The sequence below is a fragment of the Chionomys nivalis genome, chromosome 15 (genome assembly GCF_950005125.1).
Source record: "Chionomys nivalis chromosome 15, mChiNiv1.1, whole genome shotgun sequence".
NCBI lineage: Eukaryota > Metazoa > Chordata > Mammalia > Rodentia > Cricetidae > Chionomys > Chionomys nivalis.
In genome coordinates, this window is record NC_080100.1 from 3,354,762 (window position 1) to 3,373,945 (window position 19,184).

A 19,184-nucleotide genomic window follows, 5' to 3' on the forward strand; every position below is an offset into this window, starting at 1 on the left:
GCCTTGGGAGCTGCGCATTTTACCCACCCTAGTCAGAATGCTGCATGGGGTCTGCAGCACTCGCCCACTGTCTTCCCGTCTGCTTTCTTTCTCATATGTCAGGCACCAAGTACCTCCGTTACCAGCTCCCAGGGAGCACTCCAGACACTGAGGACCTAGTGCAGTTTCTGGGTAGATGGTTCTTCGTGGATGTCACAGTTCCTTGCTGGGGACATCAGCATGCCCTGTGTGACTGCTGGAAGGGAAGTTTCAGAAGCCCGGCATGGTTTCTCCTCGTGTCTTTCACGAGCTTTTCCTTCTTTGCCTTTGTCTTTCTGCACTGTTAAATCATGACTCATGCACGGCAAGTGCTTCTCGTGGCAAAACTGAATCACTGAGCATGGGGTGTGATCCTAGGGACCTCACCACACACCCATGCTCTGCTGTGTTTCCCCTTGAGGCTTTGGTGGGCAGATATTTCTAGGAAAAGGCAGAAACCATCCTCATCTGCAATCAATCCTCTCTTCTATTCTGGGCCAACTTTAGTCTTTTCCAGGAATATTGAATAGAAGCTGAGCCCATTTACCAGAAGACAGAGTCCATGGGCTCCTGAGAATACATAAGATGCATCCCTTCTCCCACATCAACACATCATATTTACATGACTGTCCAGGGGCAGCCCATCTCACATATCCCCAAATGAAGATGAGGACCAAACCTTACCAAGCATTAAAAAATAAATGCATAACCACTCATTACATCAACCCTACTGTGCGTTCTCTTCATGTCCTACAGGGTTTGCCCCCATAAGTGGGATGTGCAGTAAGTACCGAAGCTGCACCATCAATGAAGACTCAGGACTTGGACTGGCTTTCACCATTGCCCACGAGTCTGGACACAAGTAAGTCTTTCTCACTGGGAGCATTGGGAACAAGATCATCTCCTGACTACATGACTTCTGCATTTCACTATCGGTTCTGTAATTTCATCTTATTTTTCAATTGCCTGCTGTTATAGTACTCCATTTGACTGAACAGAGGAACAAGCCTTCTTGTCAGTGGTAGCTACTCTGGACTCTCTCTCTGCCTCTCTCTCTCTCTCTCTCTCTCTCTCTCTCTCTCTGCCTCTCTCTTTCTCTCTCTCATATACACACACAATTAATAGATAAACACACACATACAAACTCGTATATGATTTGTACACATGCTGTACTTGGAGGCATACAAGTGGAGCTTGGGATTGTGACCACTAAGAAGTTGCCCCAGGAGGAAACGATTGACTTCCCATGTTCTGACCCTGACTTCCCAGCTCTTGCTCAGGAAACGAGGTAACATCAGGGTTGTACCATGAACTGGGTGGCACATCCTGGGTTAACAGGGTCCTGGGCAAGCAGCAATCAACAACGATGATGTTAAGCTAGTGAGATGGGTCAATGCTTGAGATGCTTGCTACCAAGCCTGACGATGAGTTTGATCACAAACAGTAGAAAGAGAGCTCCGACTCCCGCACATTGTCCTTTGACTTCCACACTCACGTCTTAGCATGTGTGTGCATCCACACAAGGAGAGAAAGAGAGGAAAGGGGCAGCAAACAATAATAATAAAAATAATAACAATAAAAATAATAAGTCATCTATGGTGTTCTTTTTTCATGTAAAAGAATCTTTAAAATCATACCCACACAGCTTACAGAAATTGTTATTCTCATCTAAGACTTCATGCTCATAATCCTGCCAGCTGTTTCACCCTGGGGCATGGTCTATTGAGATGTTTTCAAAGGCCACATTGGCCCCCATTTTGCTAAGGACAGCCACTGAGCACTCTGAGGACTACAGAGTTGTCCTCATGGAAGTTACTTCTGCCCTGTTTAGACCACATTTGAAATGTCTCTTAGAAAACATGCAAGCTGGGATTCCCCTTTTCTGCTAATTATCTGTCCCAAAGCTTGATTTTCCTGTCAACAGAACAATGGGGGCAGTGTCTTTTGTTTGTGTTTTGATGAAGCTGTTCTTCCCGTCTCCTAGGAAACGCACCTATTCTCAGAATAACATGCACACATATGTGCTCAAGTGCGTGTATGACATGCACACACACACACAAACACACCACAGGTGGAAGTGTGTGCCTTTGAATCCCACAGAGACCCCTTAGGTCTTGGCTTTGTGTGAACTATTGACCTGAAGGCAAAGCTGTAAGTCCATTTAGCAATTCCTTCATTATCACAGGTAGTGACTGATGACTTTATTGCCTAGAAAATTCTGCCTACACTGTATAAGGCTTTCAGTTAAAACATAATTGTATTTTTAATAGTCTGCTAGAGTTAAAATCTTTCATTATTATAATGACACGAGGCTCTTGTCCTCTCAACCATACCTGAACTTAATTAAACAACCAAGGCATGAAATATTTAAGTGACTGAGAACTCAGCCCACAAGAGTTTGATAAGCAGGTAGACAGGGAAACAGGCACTGGCATTGTTACCCACTATGGCAGGTGTCAAAGCTAACTGAAATTCAGCTCAGTTCTCCCCAATTTGAGCTCACGGTCTTCAGTCTTGACTGACCCAGGCCCTGGATTTGTAGAACTCAGGGCAAGCCAGCTCTTGAACGATCACCTAGCTTAGTGATTGTCTCAGCCCTCGGAGAAGGCCTAGTGCTTATGCTGGGCTATGCATTGCCATTCCTCTTGGTAGCTCTTACATTCAAAATCTCCTGGTATTTGATCACTCACCCCACTACCCTAACACCACACACATCCCACCGTTCATACGTGAAGTTGTCTCTGTGTTGGGGCATGTGTCAGCTCAGCGCATGGTCACTGTGTCTGGAAGGCTTTGTCCTCTCGGTTTACAGAGGGAGAAACTGAGACTCAGTGAGATCAACAGTTTGCCCAGTACCAAACAGCTCACGTGTGATTGAGACAAAACTTGACTAAGTTCCCTCCCCTGACATACACACCTCCCGTCTGAGATCTTCTCATTCCAGACCAACTGTTGCTTCTGCTTTCGCCCCCACCCCCTCCTGAGGGTGCTCGTCATGCCTAGGACAGTCTCTGCCAGAGCTGCACGCGTTCTAGTCCTACCTATTGCCACCTTGATCTCCCCAAGGAGGATCACCATCTGGATGGCATTGCCCCATGCCCCACTCAAGGGCATCTTAAACACATTCTTCCAAGAGCCTGAACCATTGACTAAACCTGCTTGCTGTTCATCACCCTGGAGAAAGGGCTAGTGAGGAATAGGCACTTTCTGAGGGCAGTGGGGCCACACAGAGAGAACAGTGGAAGACATGAAAGGCACTGAGCGTTGCGTGTGCTTCTCAAAGCCAGTTTGTTGTAATTTTTTGTTTATTTCATGTTATATTATTATTAAACTACTTATTATACTAAGTGATAGGTTTGTGATGAGATTTTCTTACATATTGTTGTACGCTGTTCTTATTTTCACTGATTTCCTCCATATCCCACCTTGCTTGGGGCCCCATTTCTCCCCATAGTCCCTTCCATATATATATATATATACATATATGTTCATACATGTGTATTCTCCATATGAGAGAAAGCAGACACCATGTTCTTTTTCTTCCCTCACTATCCTGTCTTGCTGCTCACCTCTTTATATCTCTTCCTCCACCTTATTCTTCCATTTCATAGTGTAAGTATGTATGTATGCATGCATATGCATATGTATATATGTGTGTACTTATACATGTGTTTAACTCTAGACTACAAATGCAAGAGAAAGCAAAAATATTTTGTCTTTCCGATTCTGGCTTATTTCACTTCGCAAAGTGGCCTGCAGGCTAAATCTTTTGTATTTAAGTCCGAATAATCACTGTAAGATTGCTCTAGGGTCAACACACAACAATGGGTAAGCTGCTATGGACTGTTGTGTTCACAGGCGGCATGGGTGTGAACACAGGTGGGAGGCATGTAGATCCTTTGGAAGACAAACTATCAAAGGTGAAGGGACAAATACTAGTTATTATTTAGCCTGTGGAGTGATATAACCATTTTAAATAAAGTGTCACGGTGCATGGGAAAAGATACGCTATCTGGCACACATAGCTAGAATTATGCTTCTTGGTGATAAACACCTGTCTTCTTCTTGAGATACACCTGCTCTTCCATGACCTTCACGCGGATATCCTATGTAGTTCTGTGGCATTTTTATGTGATAGACACATTTGTCATGTCTGTACATGATGCTATGACTGGAAAGGAAACTTAAGATGCACTAGGGCACAGATTTGGCAGGCACTGGAATCATGGGGTGGGTGAGCCCACTATCAGATGCTCGCTCCCATCTGCAAGAATGCCAGACATATGCAGGGGCGGTCTTGGAGTAGCCAAAGGGTGTAGTGTATTTCCCTGATGTTTTAATACTAGCAGAATTTGAAATTTGATCATTGAAAATACCTTTGATGAAAAAAAATAAAACTAAGAAAGCTCCAGACCCCAGGCATTGTTATTTGCATTCCTGAGCATGTAGGCTGAAACTGTAGTAAAATTATCTAGGTCATGTGTGGGGCCATAACATTCTCCACTGAGAGCGGGTCAAGGGTCAGCCAGGACAACGTGCTTTGGCATTTGGTTGCCATTGCTTTCTCCCCAGTGCAACCTCCCTTCTGGGATTTCAGCCCAAATCCTCCTCACAGCCATGACACATTTCTCCTGCCATGTGGTTGCCTTGGTCTTGATTAATTGTATTTAAAAGAACTTCAGAGAATGGGTGGAGGTTAAAATGACCACATCCACATCACCCTTGGTAGTGACCAGGAACTTTTGCAGAAATCTGACAATATTTGCCTGCAAGATCTCCTTGGATACACCCTCCAATCATACTCTACTTAGACCATGGAACCTGCAAGCCTTAATGTCTGAGTGTCTGAGCTCTTGGTTTCACTCTGGGTCAAGGGCTCTCCCCAGGCCTTAATTTTGTCTTCATTGGGGTCTAGTATAGTAAAGTAGCAATTATAAGTCATAGGTCTAATGCCATGCAAACATGGCAAGCATCTAAGTACATGCAAGTGTTCCCAGCCTCTGTACAAGGATGTAGTTTCTTGTTCCCTTTAGGGGCCACCCACTCCTATTGTGGGCATTCCATTCAGTCATCACGGGAATCTTGATAGTGGCCTGATAATCCAGTCACTATTCGTTGACCAGTGGCCAGTTTCTGTTTTCTCTCGTGTCTTTCTTCTTTTCCGTGAATCTCGTTCACTCAACACCTGTTCCTGGGGAGTCAACCTAAGGATGGCCTGTCAAAGAGCAGCAGCCAGTAACAACTGGTCCCCCAATAACGTGCTTACACTCATGGGAGTTTTAGGAACAGTGGGGATATTCCAGGTGCTCCAAGCTTTCCTTCAAGGCAGTTTGAAATGCTTCCTGGGAGAGCTGAGAATGGTGGTGTGAGCCCCTCTGCAGGCAAAACTCGTGGGACATGAAAGACGCAGAGCATCGGGGGGAGGTGCCTGCTTGAGTCCCTGGTCATTATAGGTCAGGGCTGCAGTGGCCACCTCTCTCCTGAAGATCATGCTGCTTGTCAGGGAGGGTATTGTGGGCATCTGTAACACCTCATTCATAGCTACTGTAGTTTGAGGTTTGGCCGTACAGGAGGCCAAACTGTTCTGGTCTCTGCTCTGTCAGAATGGGTACATATTTAAATAGTTCCCACTTAGACTCCTAACCTTGCTCACTGTTTGCAGAGAGATGCCTTCCAGAGCAATATAGGGATTTGCGACAGGGAGTCAAGTCCTACCTGTCCGGCACAGCCTCCAATTTTGAGGAACCAGCAGTGTAATGAGCAGCCTGGCACGATGTTACCTACCTGACAAATACCTGCAGCTGCTCAGTAGTTCTAAAATCAGTCTGAGTATTCACAACCCGGGGGAAGCTTATTTGAAAAACTCAAACACCTGCATCTTTATTTATTTATTTTTTGAGTCAAGAACTTCTACCTGGAAACATGATTTCCTTATTTCTTTTTCTCATTTAAATTTTGAATCTATTGAGAATTTCACACATGAATAACTATACTCACATGATTTCCCCTCTCCTTCTCCTCTTCTAACTCCTCCCCTAAGTACCTCACTCCCTGTCAAATTCGTGAGTTCTTCTATTACTGTTGTTACATTTACACACACATGCATATATACATATGCATCTATAAAAACAACCCGCTGAGTCTACTTCATGCTCATTGGAAGTTACACCCATGAAATCTCAACAATATGATGGTCTAAACAGAACTAGCACAATGGCAACACCAGCTGACATTCCAACATGGATGGGGGCACCCCAGATCAAGACTTATAGATAATTAATGGCTCCTGAAAGAGAAAGATTCAGTATACTCCAGGGAAACCTCTCTGGTATTAAATTCCAAATTGTCAGCCCTAAACACATACACTTAAGACTTCTGTATTTCTAACAAATATCTCTGAAAATTTTCACAGTCCTGGTAATATCTGTGAGACCTCTGGGATTTGGCACATTGCCCTTTGAAGCTGTGTGATAACTCATTCATTCTTCTGAAAGGATCCATGAACACACAAATATTCTCCATGGTTTGGCTGATACCAAAGGAGCTGAAGAAGAGTGATTTTTACACAGTACACTCGCCCTTACAGACTCTGATTTGAAATAACCATTTTCTATCTTCCGTAGCTTTGGTATGGTCCATGACGGAGAAGGGAATATGTGTAAGAAGTCCGAGGGCAACATAATGTCCCCAACACTGGCAGGGCGCAATGGTGTCTTCTCCTGGTCCTCCTGCAGCCGTCAGTACCTGCACAAGTTTTTAAGGTATGGACCCCTCAAGCTGGTTTTGTGATCACTCTGAACTTGGGAGGGAGGGTTGGCTTTTTTTTTTTCATATCAATATTCTTGATTATGTTACACTTTTATTTATGGCTTTTATTTTAAATTTTTATTTGACAATTTCATACATGCATATAAAATGTTTTTTTATCATGTACACCGCCATTAGCTCCTCTCATTCCCTCCTACTTACAATAGACCATTCCTTCTTCTGAACAAGTCCCCCTAGTATCTGTCTGTCTGTCTCTGTCACTCTCTCTTTGGTGTATATGTGTGTGTGTGTGTGCATGTGTGTGAATATATGTGTGTGTGTTTGTGTATGTGTGTGAATGTGTGTGTGTGTTTGTGTAAGTGCAGGGTGGGGACCACACATGAGTGTGAGGGTCCAAGGTTGACATCAAGTATCATTCTTCAATCACTTCCCACCTTTACTTTCTTGAGACAAAGTTTCTTCCTGACATTCAGGTTTGACAGTTGGAATGCCAGTGAGCTTCAGGGACCTGCTACCCTTCTGGTCCCCTGCTCCCCACCCCCACAAGGTTGGGGTTACAGACGCCTGCTGCTTACCTCTACTGTTTACTTCTATTGTGGGAAGGATGTGGGGATCTGAATTCAGATCCTTGTCTCCTGTGTCCATCACTTTACAACTAAGCAATACACCAACCCCTACACATCCTTCTGTTTCTGCTTTATTTTCTTGTTGCTTTAATTTTGTGTCCCATTGAGTTTCACCAGGGAGGGTTTTATTTGCCAAGGTGGGGGTCACTTATTGGAACATGGAGGAGTTAATAGTGGCTACACCACTGGAGAAAGTTTATTCCCCCTTCCAACAGTGATCTTTAAGTGTCCATGGGTTCTCAGAGACACCTGAGACTCCATGCTGGGATATCAGTCTTGTCTTGCACAAAGAACCATAGTTCTATGAGTTTATAAATCCAAAGACCATACCATTCCCAAAGGACACCAGTGTTTCCCGACAGCCCACCTTGCTCCCGCTCCCTGCATCCCCTGGCTCTTATATTCTTTCTGCACCCTCTTCCACAGTGTTCCTTAGGACTTAGAGAGGATGCTGTTCATGTCCCATTTAGAGCTGAGCACCCAAAGCCACTTATTCTCAAATTTTGACTCTTTCTAGCTAGGGCCACATTAAACAATGTGATAACGGCTTTGACCTCTTATCTGGACTCCTTCCATTCACCGAGAGCTCCCTGGGATCCCCTCCCACACTGTGGCCAGCTGGATTGTCTTTATCTCTTTCTTACAATTATTCATCTCTTCCCAGTGTCAGTGAAACTTCCTGTAAGGAGGAAGAGTTTGTTCTTTAACATGGTTCTGTTCTGATTTGTGTTAACAGGGGAGAAGGGAGTTTCTTTACTCAAAAGTGTTTCCATAATTTATTTGGTTCTTGTTCCAAATTTTACAAAGCTCTCTTTCTTTTCAATGTCTGTGAGACAAATATCTCAACATTTTTATAATTTTAAATCATAGTCTGACAACTTAGAAGTTTAGAGGATGAAATTTGGGGTATGTAGTAAGAATTTGTATCATGAAAGAGTCAAAATACTAAGAAGAAAACTCATGGCAAGGAAACCATTGTCTGATCACAGAAGAATCATCTGAGGGTATTAGAAGTGCAATGAAATCTTCAAATCAGAATGTGGTTCTCAGAATTACTATTAAGATTATACATTATATAGATTATATAGAATTAAAATCCAGTTTTGTTCAGCAATACTGAAAGAGTAAAATCAGATTCTGAAATATGCTGGTTTGGTTTTAGGGTAAGCAATAAAATATTTTTCAGTTCTTTTTGTAATGAAACTCTCTTCAGGGACTTTACTAATTTGTAGATTTTGTAATTACAAATACACATGCAATATTCTGCACTGTCATTTGTTTTAATATCAAGCTTTGCAAGAGAGCATCACATTGTTAAATCACTGTGGGGAGTCATTGAAATTGAAAACATAGTTTTCAATCGGACAGCCTCACATATGTGAAACCTAGAGTTCTCAGTCCTAAGGAACCCAGGACTGCCTGTCTGTCTGATACTGTGGATGCTAGCTTCCTGATTTCCACATAGTCAAAATAGTGTTCTACCCTCCACCAATTAGGTAGCCTTTGGGATGTGTTCCCAGCCATGAGTAAGCTGCCACCGCCGTCCTCAGTCAGCATCTGGGAAATGGATGGGCCTGGGGTGGCCAGCTCAGCTTTTCTCCACTGTAGGTGGAGTCGAGAAGAACAGATACTTCTTTGGAGAAATTCACCCGGTGAAGTCATGTGTCATTTACCATTAATACACACTGTCTGAATCAGTGAAGTCCATGACCCAGGGAAACGACAGCCTGTCATTCAGTTCCCCGTGTCTGTGTGCTGGAGCCAGTGACCTGGGGAGACTCTAGACCATCATGTTACATTTCACAACACAGACTCATCTTTAGTTTATTTTTTTCTTCATTTGGAATCTTGCCCTATGGGTCAACGCCCCTGCCTGCCCTTCACCAATGTGAGTCTAGGGGGTTAGTGCATAATGCATTAGAAAGGGACCTCCTGGAGGAAGGGAGGAGGTGAGGGAGAGTGGCCTCTTCTGCCATCCCCAGTACCATTCTGTGGGTGAGGAAATGGGATTCCCATTGAGAGGCCATTGCAATGATTTCCTTCTCAACTGTATCCAGATGCTGCCGGGTGCTCACCTTGAGGAATCCTAGCCAGGGCTGACCTTTGTGCTGAAGATGTGGGAGAGAACAGGGACCACCATGGAGGGAAAGGGAAGGGGTCGGAGTGAGCAAGCAGAGCTGCACTAAGTTATCTAAACTCACTTCTCAAAGGCATCTGTGGTAGCAGAGAATGTTTTCTGAGATACCCTGCTTTCTCCCTTGGAAAATGAGGGACTGTGACTAAGCTAAAAAAAATATCAGGCTCTTTGCATTATGCAACGCAGTCGTGAGAGTGGTGAAGGGTTTTGAAGCCCCCCATGCTGTCTCTGGCCTCGGCTGTTGTTTCCACACTATCACTACTGTTGTGGTACCACACACAGACAGTAAGAACACAACTCAGTGGCTCTCTATGGTGGTCACGTCCTGTAAATTCTTTCAGGTCACCCTACAGAGCCTTGATCTAGACCCCTCAGTCCTCTCTGTCTAACACCTCTCGGCAATGGCCAGTCTCCAGGCAGAGTCCTGAGGGCTGCTCTTCCTTGTTTTTTTAACTCGCTATGAAAAGAATCATAAGATAAATGTATGAGATTCATCCTATTTACTACATGTAGAGATTGAATTCATTCATTTGTTTTTATTGTATGAACATAAAGCATCTAACAGTAATGAAACACTGGACTGTTTTATGTAAAGGTCAAATTGTTTTGCAATGAAGTTCATGAGATGTTTTAAAAGTTAGCTGGCCATTCAGGCTGATATAATTCTAGAGCCTCTCTTCTGTTTTATTTACCAATATACCTGGCCTTTTGTGAAAACGAGAGGAATTTAACCACCAGGAGTTTATAGCAAATCTTGAAATGAGACTATGCTTTTTCAGACCCAGGCCAGCTGGCCTTGGTGATTTCCTGATAGAACATCCCCATTGTCTCAGTGTGTGGGTGCACTCCTCGCAGTCCTAAGTTCCTTGCTCGTGCTCTGTCTCCTGCTCATGATTTGGACCTTGAGATTTCAGTCCGGTGCTCCAATGTGGGTCTTTGTCTCTGTCTCCTTTCATCGCCTAAATGTTTTTCTTTGGGTTCACCTTCTTAATTAGCTTCTCTAGGACCACGCATAATAGGCTCAACGTCCCCTATTCATGGCTAGAAACCAAATATGAGTGAGTACATCCCATGTTCCTCTTTTTGGGTCTGGCTCACCTCACTCAGGATAGTGTTTTCTATTTCCATCCATTTGCCTGAAAAATTCAGGAAGTCATTGTTTTTTACTGCTGAGTAGTACTCTAATATGTATATATTCCATACTTTCTTCATCCATTCTTCCATTGAAGGGCATCTAGGTTGTTTCCAGGTTCTGGCTATTACAAACAATGCTGCTATGAACATAGTTGAGCATGGGATAAAACCGGACTTGCTGAACATAATGGACAATGAGGACTACTGAGAACTCAAGAACAATGGCAATGGGTTTTTGATCCTACTGCACGTACTGGCTTTATGGGAGCCTAGGCAGTTTGGATGCTCACCTTACTAGACCTGGATGGAGGTGGGTGGTCCTTGGACTTCCCACAGGGCAGGGAACCCGGATTACTCTTAGGGATGATGAGGGAGGGGGACTTGATGGGAGAGGGGGAGGGAAATGGGAGGTGGTGGTGGGGAGAAGGCTGAAATCTTTAATAAATAAATAAACAATAAAAAGAAAAAGAAAGAAATGAGACTATGTGAGCCTTCTAACATGATGAGAATGTGTGTGTGTGTATAATTTTGTATATGAATATCTAGTTACTCAAGCTTCATTTATTAGAAAGGTTATTCTCTTGTCTCTTGTCTTTGTTCCTTTGTCGTGAATAAGTTAAGTACATCTATATGGGACTCTCTCTGTGTTGGTCTATTTTGTTCCATTGACTGAGTTCTCTGTTATTTTGCCACTATAACTTTTTTCTGATTATTGTGAGTGCCTAGGAAGTCTTAAGATTAGGAGGTATCACCCTTCATCTTTGTTCTCATCATTAAATTTTCTGTAGATTATTGTAGATCTCTTTTTTCTCCATATAAATTTGAGAGCCAACTTCCATATCCATAAAATGACTTGTTTGTAAGTAATTGATCAAGGCAAGAAGAACTGGCAGACGCCATCTCTACTTTATTGATCCCCTACCTCTCTAAGGACCTTGAGTGTCTCCTCATTCATTCGCTTCTCCAATTTCTTTCATCAGGGGTTAGTGCCTATCGGCTTAAAGATATCATACATACTTGTCTAGATTTATATTCCTGCTTCATTTTTAGAGCATCAGTGTAAATGACACCATGCTTGTCATTTCTAATGAGCTCTACTTCTCCTTGCTGGTTTATATATAGCAATCCATCTTGTGGACTAGTCGTTCATGGTGCAGCTTTCCTCAAAGCACTTGTTAGTTTCAGGAAGTTTTCTAGTGGTTCTGCATATGCTGTGCATACAATCCTGTCAGCTGTACAGACGACAGACAGTCTCATTCCCTTGCTCCATATCTACAGACATCCCCTTCTCTCGCTCTCACTGTCAGCTGAGTTGGGACCTCTGGTACAGTGCTGTAAATGATCAATGAGAAGGCAATGTACTCTGTGTCTGGCCTAATAGTAAAGTTTCATCTTCTCACAAGATTCATCATGACTCTGGCTTTTGAAGATGTTCTTTATTAAGCTGAGAGGTTCTTCTCTTTCTCCTAGTTTTCTAGGAATGGGTGTTGGGCTCTACTACATGTTTTTCTTGCAACTCTTGATATCATATGATATTGACAAAGTGGGTTATGGAAACTGACAAAAGCTTTTAAACTTTTAGTTATTATTGTATGTGCAGGGGTGTCCTGCCTACATGTATGTATATGTACCATAGGAACACCTGTAGCCGGAGAAGTTTTTCTGTGTCCCACCTGTTCCCATGACCAATTATAAAATAATCAACCAGAAGCTTGATTGCTCAGTTTATTACTGGCTAGCTCCTATTTTCTAATAGTTTATATTTTACCATGAGTCTAGCAGCTTGTTACCTTACCTCTTGCTTCTCCAGCAGCTGCTGACTTCTCTTTCCACCCCGCCTTCTTTCTCCCTGTCTTTAGTTAGGCTTTCCCATCTAGTTGTATTTTGCCCTGCTATAGGCCAAAGAAGTTTTATTCATCAACCAATAAAAGCAACACATATTCTCAGCATACAGTGGAACAACACACAACAAATGCCCAGTTCCCACAAAGACCAAAAAAAGAATGCTAGATCCCTTGGAACTGGAGCTCCAGACAGTTGTGAGCCACCATGTGGATGATGGGAAGTGAACACAGATCCTGTGGAAAAGCAGACAGTACTCTTAAATTGAGTTATTTCCCCAGCATGCCCCCCCAACTGACTTTTGAATTTTGAATTACGATTGAGCCCACATGGTTGTGGTATATGTTATATTTTTGAACCTATGATTCAACTTACTTGGCTGTAGACTATAATTTATTTTATGCATTTTTGAACTCTTTACTAATGTTTTTAAAAGACTTTTGCAGCTCTCTTCATAACAGATTTTAGTCTGTAATTTCCTCTAATATCTTCCTCTAGACTTGGTTTTGGGTAGTGCTGACCTCATAGATTGAAGAGATTGCAGAGAGCCACCAGAGTTTACCCTACAATGTTTGGTGGAATCCACAGTGAATGCTTTGTGTCTATACACCACCTTTGTTGCAGACTGATGAGCTCATAGGTGTGGGGTCTGGCAGTAACATCATGAGAGGACAAACAAAGTTCTCCTAGTCTGGGATTCAGTCTGTTGTAATGATAGCATTTGGGTCTAGGAAGATGTTTAGAGAGATGTGGGCTCATGGAACGTATAGGCATGACTTATTTGCTACTTGTAAGCATAAAACTATTAAATATCATAAATGCACAAATTGTGTTAATTATATTTTGTTGCTATGATAAATCACCTGATAGAAATACTTTAAAGAATGAAACAGTGTTCTGGTCTCATGGTTACAGAACTTTCAGCCATGAATTGCTAGCTTTGAACATGAGGAAATGTTTATTGCATAGTGTGTATTGTATAGTGAAGAGATTGCTCACTTCACAATGGCCAGAGAGTAGACAGAGAAAGAGGAGAGGTGGGAGTGGAAGGTTTTATTTTCTTTCTTCCACTACACTTGGCTTCACAATATCTCATTCAGCAGGGAAGCTCACGTTAATCCATGGATTCCCATGGATGAAGCCAGTGGCCTCAGGAGCCAGTCGCTTCCCCATAGGACCACGAGTTGGGGATCACACTTCAACACATGAGCCTTTTGAGGGGATACTTCAAATCCAAACCCATAGAGATGCTGTGTTTGTGGGCAAAGGAATTATGGGTCAGACTCTAGCTGCCTACCAGTGAGGTTAAGCCATATCTAGTCCCTTCTGAAGACAGAAAGACAAGGAGGAAGTGAGTTGCTGTATTTGAAGTAGTTTGATTGTGGTTTGATTTTTTATGGCAATTTCGGTAGTCCAGCTGTTTCTGGCACAGAGGGTGTGTAAGCATTTGCATTAGAAACCTCTCACTTTAAACATCTGGTCGCAATTTTTCAGTTTCATTTTCCTTGATGGTAAGGTTGAGATATCTATTGAAGAGCAATTTGTTTTAGATAGGTCAAATATTTTATGAGTAATTTCAGGAAAAAAAATGACTTCTGGCTTTAAATCTTTAAATAAAAAAAATTGGTCTTGAACTTTGTGGCAAAGAAAATAAGCATCTCTCTGAACAAAATGTGGCATCCGATCGCATGAGGAAGGATGTATGTGCCTTGATAATGCCTCCTGTTTGCTTCAGCACCGCCCAAGCCACATGCCTTGCTGATCAGCCGAAGCCCGTGAAAGAGTACAAATACCCGGAGAAGCTGCCGGGACAGCTGTACAATGCGAACACACAGTGCAAGTGGCAACTCGGAGAGGAAGCCACGCTCTGCATGCTGGACTTCAGAAAGGCAAGTGCTTCCTCCACGATGAATCATAAAACCATTTTATTTAGTGTAACTGACAGTGATGGATTTCGCATTTATTGGGCACCTACCAAATGTCAAATCCTATATGCCGGGACCGGCCCAATGTAACAGGAAACACATGTTTTCCTGGCAGAGCAGATCACGGCTGATACTGCTGCGGGTATCAGCTTTCGTTTCAGAGTTGACTTGGCTTATTAGGTCAGATCTTTCTTCCTGATTTATCATGTGGGAGTGCAGTAATAACTTTTAGTTGGTTGAAGTTGGCAAATTAATACTCCACATTTTTTTTCAGATAGTATTAAGGAAACAATGTTCCCCACCCCCTTCCCAACATGAGCACAGTCTACTGGAAGGTAACAGCAGTACATCATGAGGCTTCTGACTATTGAATTTCCCAAGTACAATTTTTATAGAGCAGTTCCTCACACAGGGTGATGCCTCTGTAGCCCTAGGGATGTCTCCCCGGTGATCTCCCGCATAAATCCTTCACGGAGCACAGATACGCATTCTGGCTAGACAGGGAGAGTCCAGATTTAGGAATTTGCTCTACTTAAAACCACAAGGAGAGCTACTCATAAATCACATGAAAGTAACTAGTTTTGAAGTTTCTTTTATTCTAGTTTATAATGAAATCAAGAATAAAATACACAGAAATATATGCAGTCTTCCAGAAAGCCCTCAAGACTTCAGAAGTGTTAGTAATGCCCCTGCCTCTCCTCTATCCAGCATAATCATCTAAACACAGCTGGGGTTCTGCTAAAGGCCAGTTTCCCTTTTGTGGGAAATACCGAGAATTTTTTCCCTACATTACTCTTGTATTTGTTAAGGGGAAAGACATATAAAACTAAAGCTTTTGTTAAAGATTAGACTTTCCAGACTGTACTTCCAGTCTCTGTGTTAGGGGTGTCATGACTGTGCACCACACTGTCAACAGCATCCCAACACCATCTATAAGTTAGAAGCAATATCAAGCTAACTGTAGACTGCCTTTTTATTACTGATTAAATAGTTATGTGCAGCAAAATGAAAATGAGCCTTGTCATGATCAGCAAACAAGGTGTTTGCTTAAACAAGCCACAGACCCTAGGGCATGAGTCCAGACCATACTTACAAAAAATACCTTGCTTTTATCCGATGATATTGTCTATGCCTTTGGTCCTCCATGTTTCCATCTGTTTCAGCAATTCAGTAGAGAGGGGTTTAAAACCTCCGACAATGGACCTTCACATTTCTGTTTCTCCTCTTAGTTTTACTTCTGCAAGCTGCTGCTTTGTGTAGCCAGGAACTCCGGAAGTAGGTACATACATATATGGTGAGAATTTTGTGCCTCCTTGACTCCTGCATGGATGGATCAGTGACTGGATAGACAGGTGCAGGCCTGCACACAGGTGAACAGACATGTGGACACGCCAACAGTGTCTTGATCATGGTTAGTTCAAAACCTGAGGAGTAGGTACTGTATCAAGTACCTGTGGTCTCTGATACTCAGGAACCTGAGGCCGGAGGTTCATTTGACCCTGTGGAGTTTGGAGACAGTCTGAATAACAGCACAAGAGTCTGATTTCAAATATAAAGGAATTAATAAAGAAAGAATAGAAATTAATTTTCTTATGTGAGGAAGTTAGTGGAAATTGGGATGGAGAAAAATACATGATAAAATGTCATTTGGTTTTTTAAAAAATTACATTTTTATGGGTTTTCTTAATGCCAAGATTAATCCTATCTTACCCTTTGGTTTACAAAGTATGATTTTCAAATTTCAGGATTGCAAAAGTGGAGGCCAGGGTTCAGATTTTCCAGCTCCCTCTTGACTTTTCCTCCCTGTGGCTGAGGGGATGTCCCTTCCCATTTGCTGACAGACATGCAATCATCTGTGACACTAATGGCTTCTCCCCCTCTAGGATATTTGTAAGGCCTTGTGGTGCCATCGGATTGGAAGGAAATGTGAAACGAAGTTCATGCCAGCAGCAGAGGGCACCCAGTGTGGGCAGGACATGGTAAGGGGTGGAGTCCAGCAGCAGAGGGCACCCATGGGCACCCACTGTGGACATGGTGAGGTGTGGGCTTTCTTTGGGAAAGATGTGTGTCCTTTCTATTGTCACAGCACTGAGTTGTCCATACCTCAGACACTCTGGGCTCTCCATGGCCAATACTGACCTCTCTGGGTGATACAGCTACTGTACTCCCTCAATGTAACTTGTATGTTCTTGCTACATTTTATTTAGCTTCAAAGTAGTTTCATTTTCCATAGTAGTTTAGGTTATTTTCCCTTACATTCTAAATGCTGCCTTTCTCCCACTTCACGTTGGAAAGAATTAGAGCTGGTTTGGCGGAAGTAGTTTCTCGGGGGTTATATTGCAGAAACACAGGCTGAATGAGCAGTGTTGTGCCCAAGATCACATGGTGCCTTGTCCTGGTGACACTGCTGTTTGCATAATCAAAGACCCTGATCGTAAGGAACTTAGCTCGTATTTCCAGGTTAGACTCCGTCATAGCACAAAAGTCGAGGCAACAGCAGCTGAAACAGCTCATTGCATCAGGCCACAGCCAGGAGCAGAGTTGACTGCATGCATTTCTGGTCCTTAGCTCAATTTCTCAGCTCTTAAAAAGTATAGGGCCCAACTGAGGGACTGGGTTTGTTCACTTCTAGACTGCACCTTCTCTCTCAAATTGATAGCCTTTTCTCCCTAATTAGAGGTGTGTGTGTATATATGTGCGTATATATATAAAAATGACATAAATATATATAATAAAAGTATGTATGCCCAAATATGTATATATACACAACCTGCTGAGCCCATTCTTATTGTGTGTGTGCATATTGTTTCAAGGCTAAGCACTCTGTACTGGACAGCCAGTTAGGGCTCTCATTCCTGGGAGTGCCAACTCTACCTCTGCCAGTATTTGTCAGTTGCTTGTGCTTCCTTGTCTAGTGATTGGGCTCCATGAGAGTGTCCCCTTTCCACGTTTTCATGTGTATTGACTTTGTTCCTGTTCAGATGTTGGTTATGCAGCCATTCCCATGAGAGACTGATTCACAGCAGGCTCCTTGGCATTCTTACTCTTACAAGTTTCTGCTGCCTCTTTTGAGACGTTCCCTGAGCCATAACGGCAAGAGCTGTGCCACAGGTGTATCCAATGAGGCTGAGCCCCATAGCTGATTGTTCTCTGCACTGTGCCCAACTGAGGTTCTCTGTGGTGGTCTCCTTGTATGAAGGGAGATAGCTATACCTACACGTAGACTTAAAGATGGGATTTAGAAGGCAGTTAGGAACGGTGCTGCTCTAACAAAGAGGTGGAGGTACATTCTCTTTAAGACCCACATCCTCACTAGCCCCAGGTAGTTGTTTAGGTGACTAGTACCACAGTGATGTGTGCTTAGGTCCAGCCAGGCAGTTGTTGGTTACCACCTACGTGTGAGTGGCATTCTCTGCACCATTACTGATATCTTGTCATGTGGGCCACTGTTGTGGCATCACAGCTGGGTGCCATGTTGGTCATTGTTGTATCACAGCTGGGTGCCATGTTGGTCTCTGCGATGTCACAGCCTAGTAAGACCGTTTCCTCCCATTAGCATCTGGCATAGGACTTTCTGGCACCATGGGATCTAGATTTAAGAGAGGAGGCCTTTAAGTTAGATCCAGCTCAAATTACCTAAGTTCTGTATCCTAAGTATGTAGTGTCTTCAGTAACAGGGTCTCACCTTCAACATCAGAGAATCAGGCATTGGCAACTACCATATTTTATATTGTTTCAAGATCACTAGGACTGTCCTGACCAACCATTCTAAAGTGGATTTCTAGTGTCTGGTGCCAAGAGTTTTATTAGTCTACAATTTTTATAAAGGGCATTGTCAGCCTTGGTGACATAACTTTATTTAAGCTACACACACACACACACACGTATACATATGTATTGTGTATAATTTTAGGTCAATATAAAATCTCATGATTGCATGAGGCTTTAACAAATAGCCTCTGTGTTCTTTGTATTGTCTCTCTCCTCCCTCCTTCTTCTGTATTGACCTCCATTGGGTCCCTGTCCCCATTTTTTCTATTTCCTGCTTCATCTTACATGTATCCTACTATTTCTATAATACTGATTGAAACTATTTGTTTGGGTCAACAATGACCAGATGTTAGCAGTTGATTTGATGTGTTTTACCCCATGCACCAGTAATAGGCAATTGGAATGCTGTCATTTTCCTTTTTTAGAAGTGCATTGCTTTTCCTCAGTACCAAACTATTGGTTCAAATACTAGAGATAACTATGTTGCCTGTACTTTCTGCCCACAAACCAGGCTCTGTTTATTTAATGCAGTCAGCAAACTAGATAAGGCATCTATCTTCCCTCTTCTTAATAAGATATCCTGAATCACTGTGCTCTTTGATATTAAGGCCATACTACAATACTACATGTTCTAGAACACAAAATCACAAAGTAGCAGTGTGTGTGTGTGTGTGTGTGTGTGTGTGTGTGTGTGTGTTGAGCCATTCTTTTACAAAATGGATATTGGTGGCATCCCTAGTCCTCATGGGAAGAGACTGGATTTCTTCCTGAGCAATTGCCTCGCCCCTGCAGAAAGCTGGGTGACATCCAATGTGCTCTAAAGGAACAAGATGGTTTCCCCAAGCCCAGGTGTTTTGCAGTAAAATCCAGGAGTCGACCAGAAATGACAAGGAGCAAAGTCCCGGGTGTTCTTCATCTGGACTTTTCTGCCCTGAGACTCTTCAAAATGCAAGCTAGGAGCTG

The 19,184-nt window shown here is 42.9% G+C and overlaps 1 protein-coding gene across 1 annotated transcript in view; it reads left to right on the forward strand.

Annotated features, from left to right (window-relative positions):
• The window catches only part of Adamts16 (ADAM metallopeptidase with thrombospondin type 1 motif 16), a 99,663-nt gene that overhangs the window by 37,976 nt on the left and 42,503 nt on the right, over window positions 1-19,184 (forward strand). Inside the window, exons 8-11 of the mRNA XM_057789858.1 lie at window positions 775-880; window positions 6,642-6,779; window positions 14,261-14,414; window positions 16,334-16,429. Coding sequence (XP_057645841.1) covers window positions 775-880; window positions 6,642-6,779; window positions 14,261-14,414; window positions 16,334-16,429 — 494 coding nt within the window. The remainder of the gene's footprint in view (window positions 1-774; window positions 881-6,641; window positions 6,780-14,260; window positions 14,415-16,333; window positions 16,430-19,184) is intronic.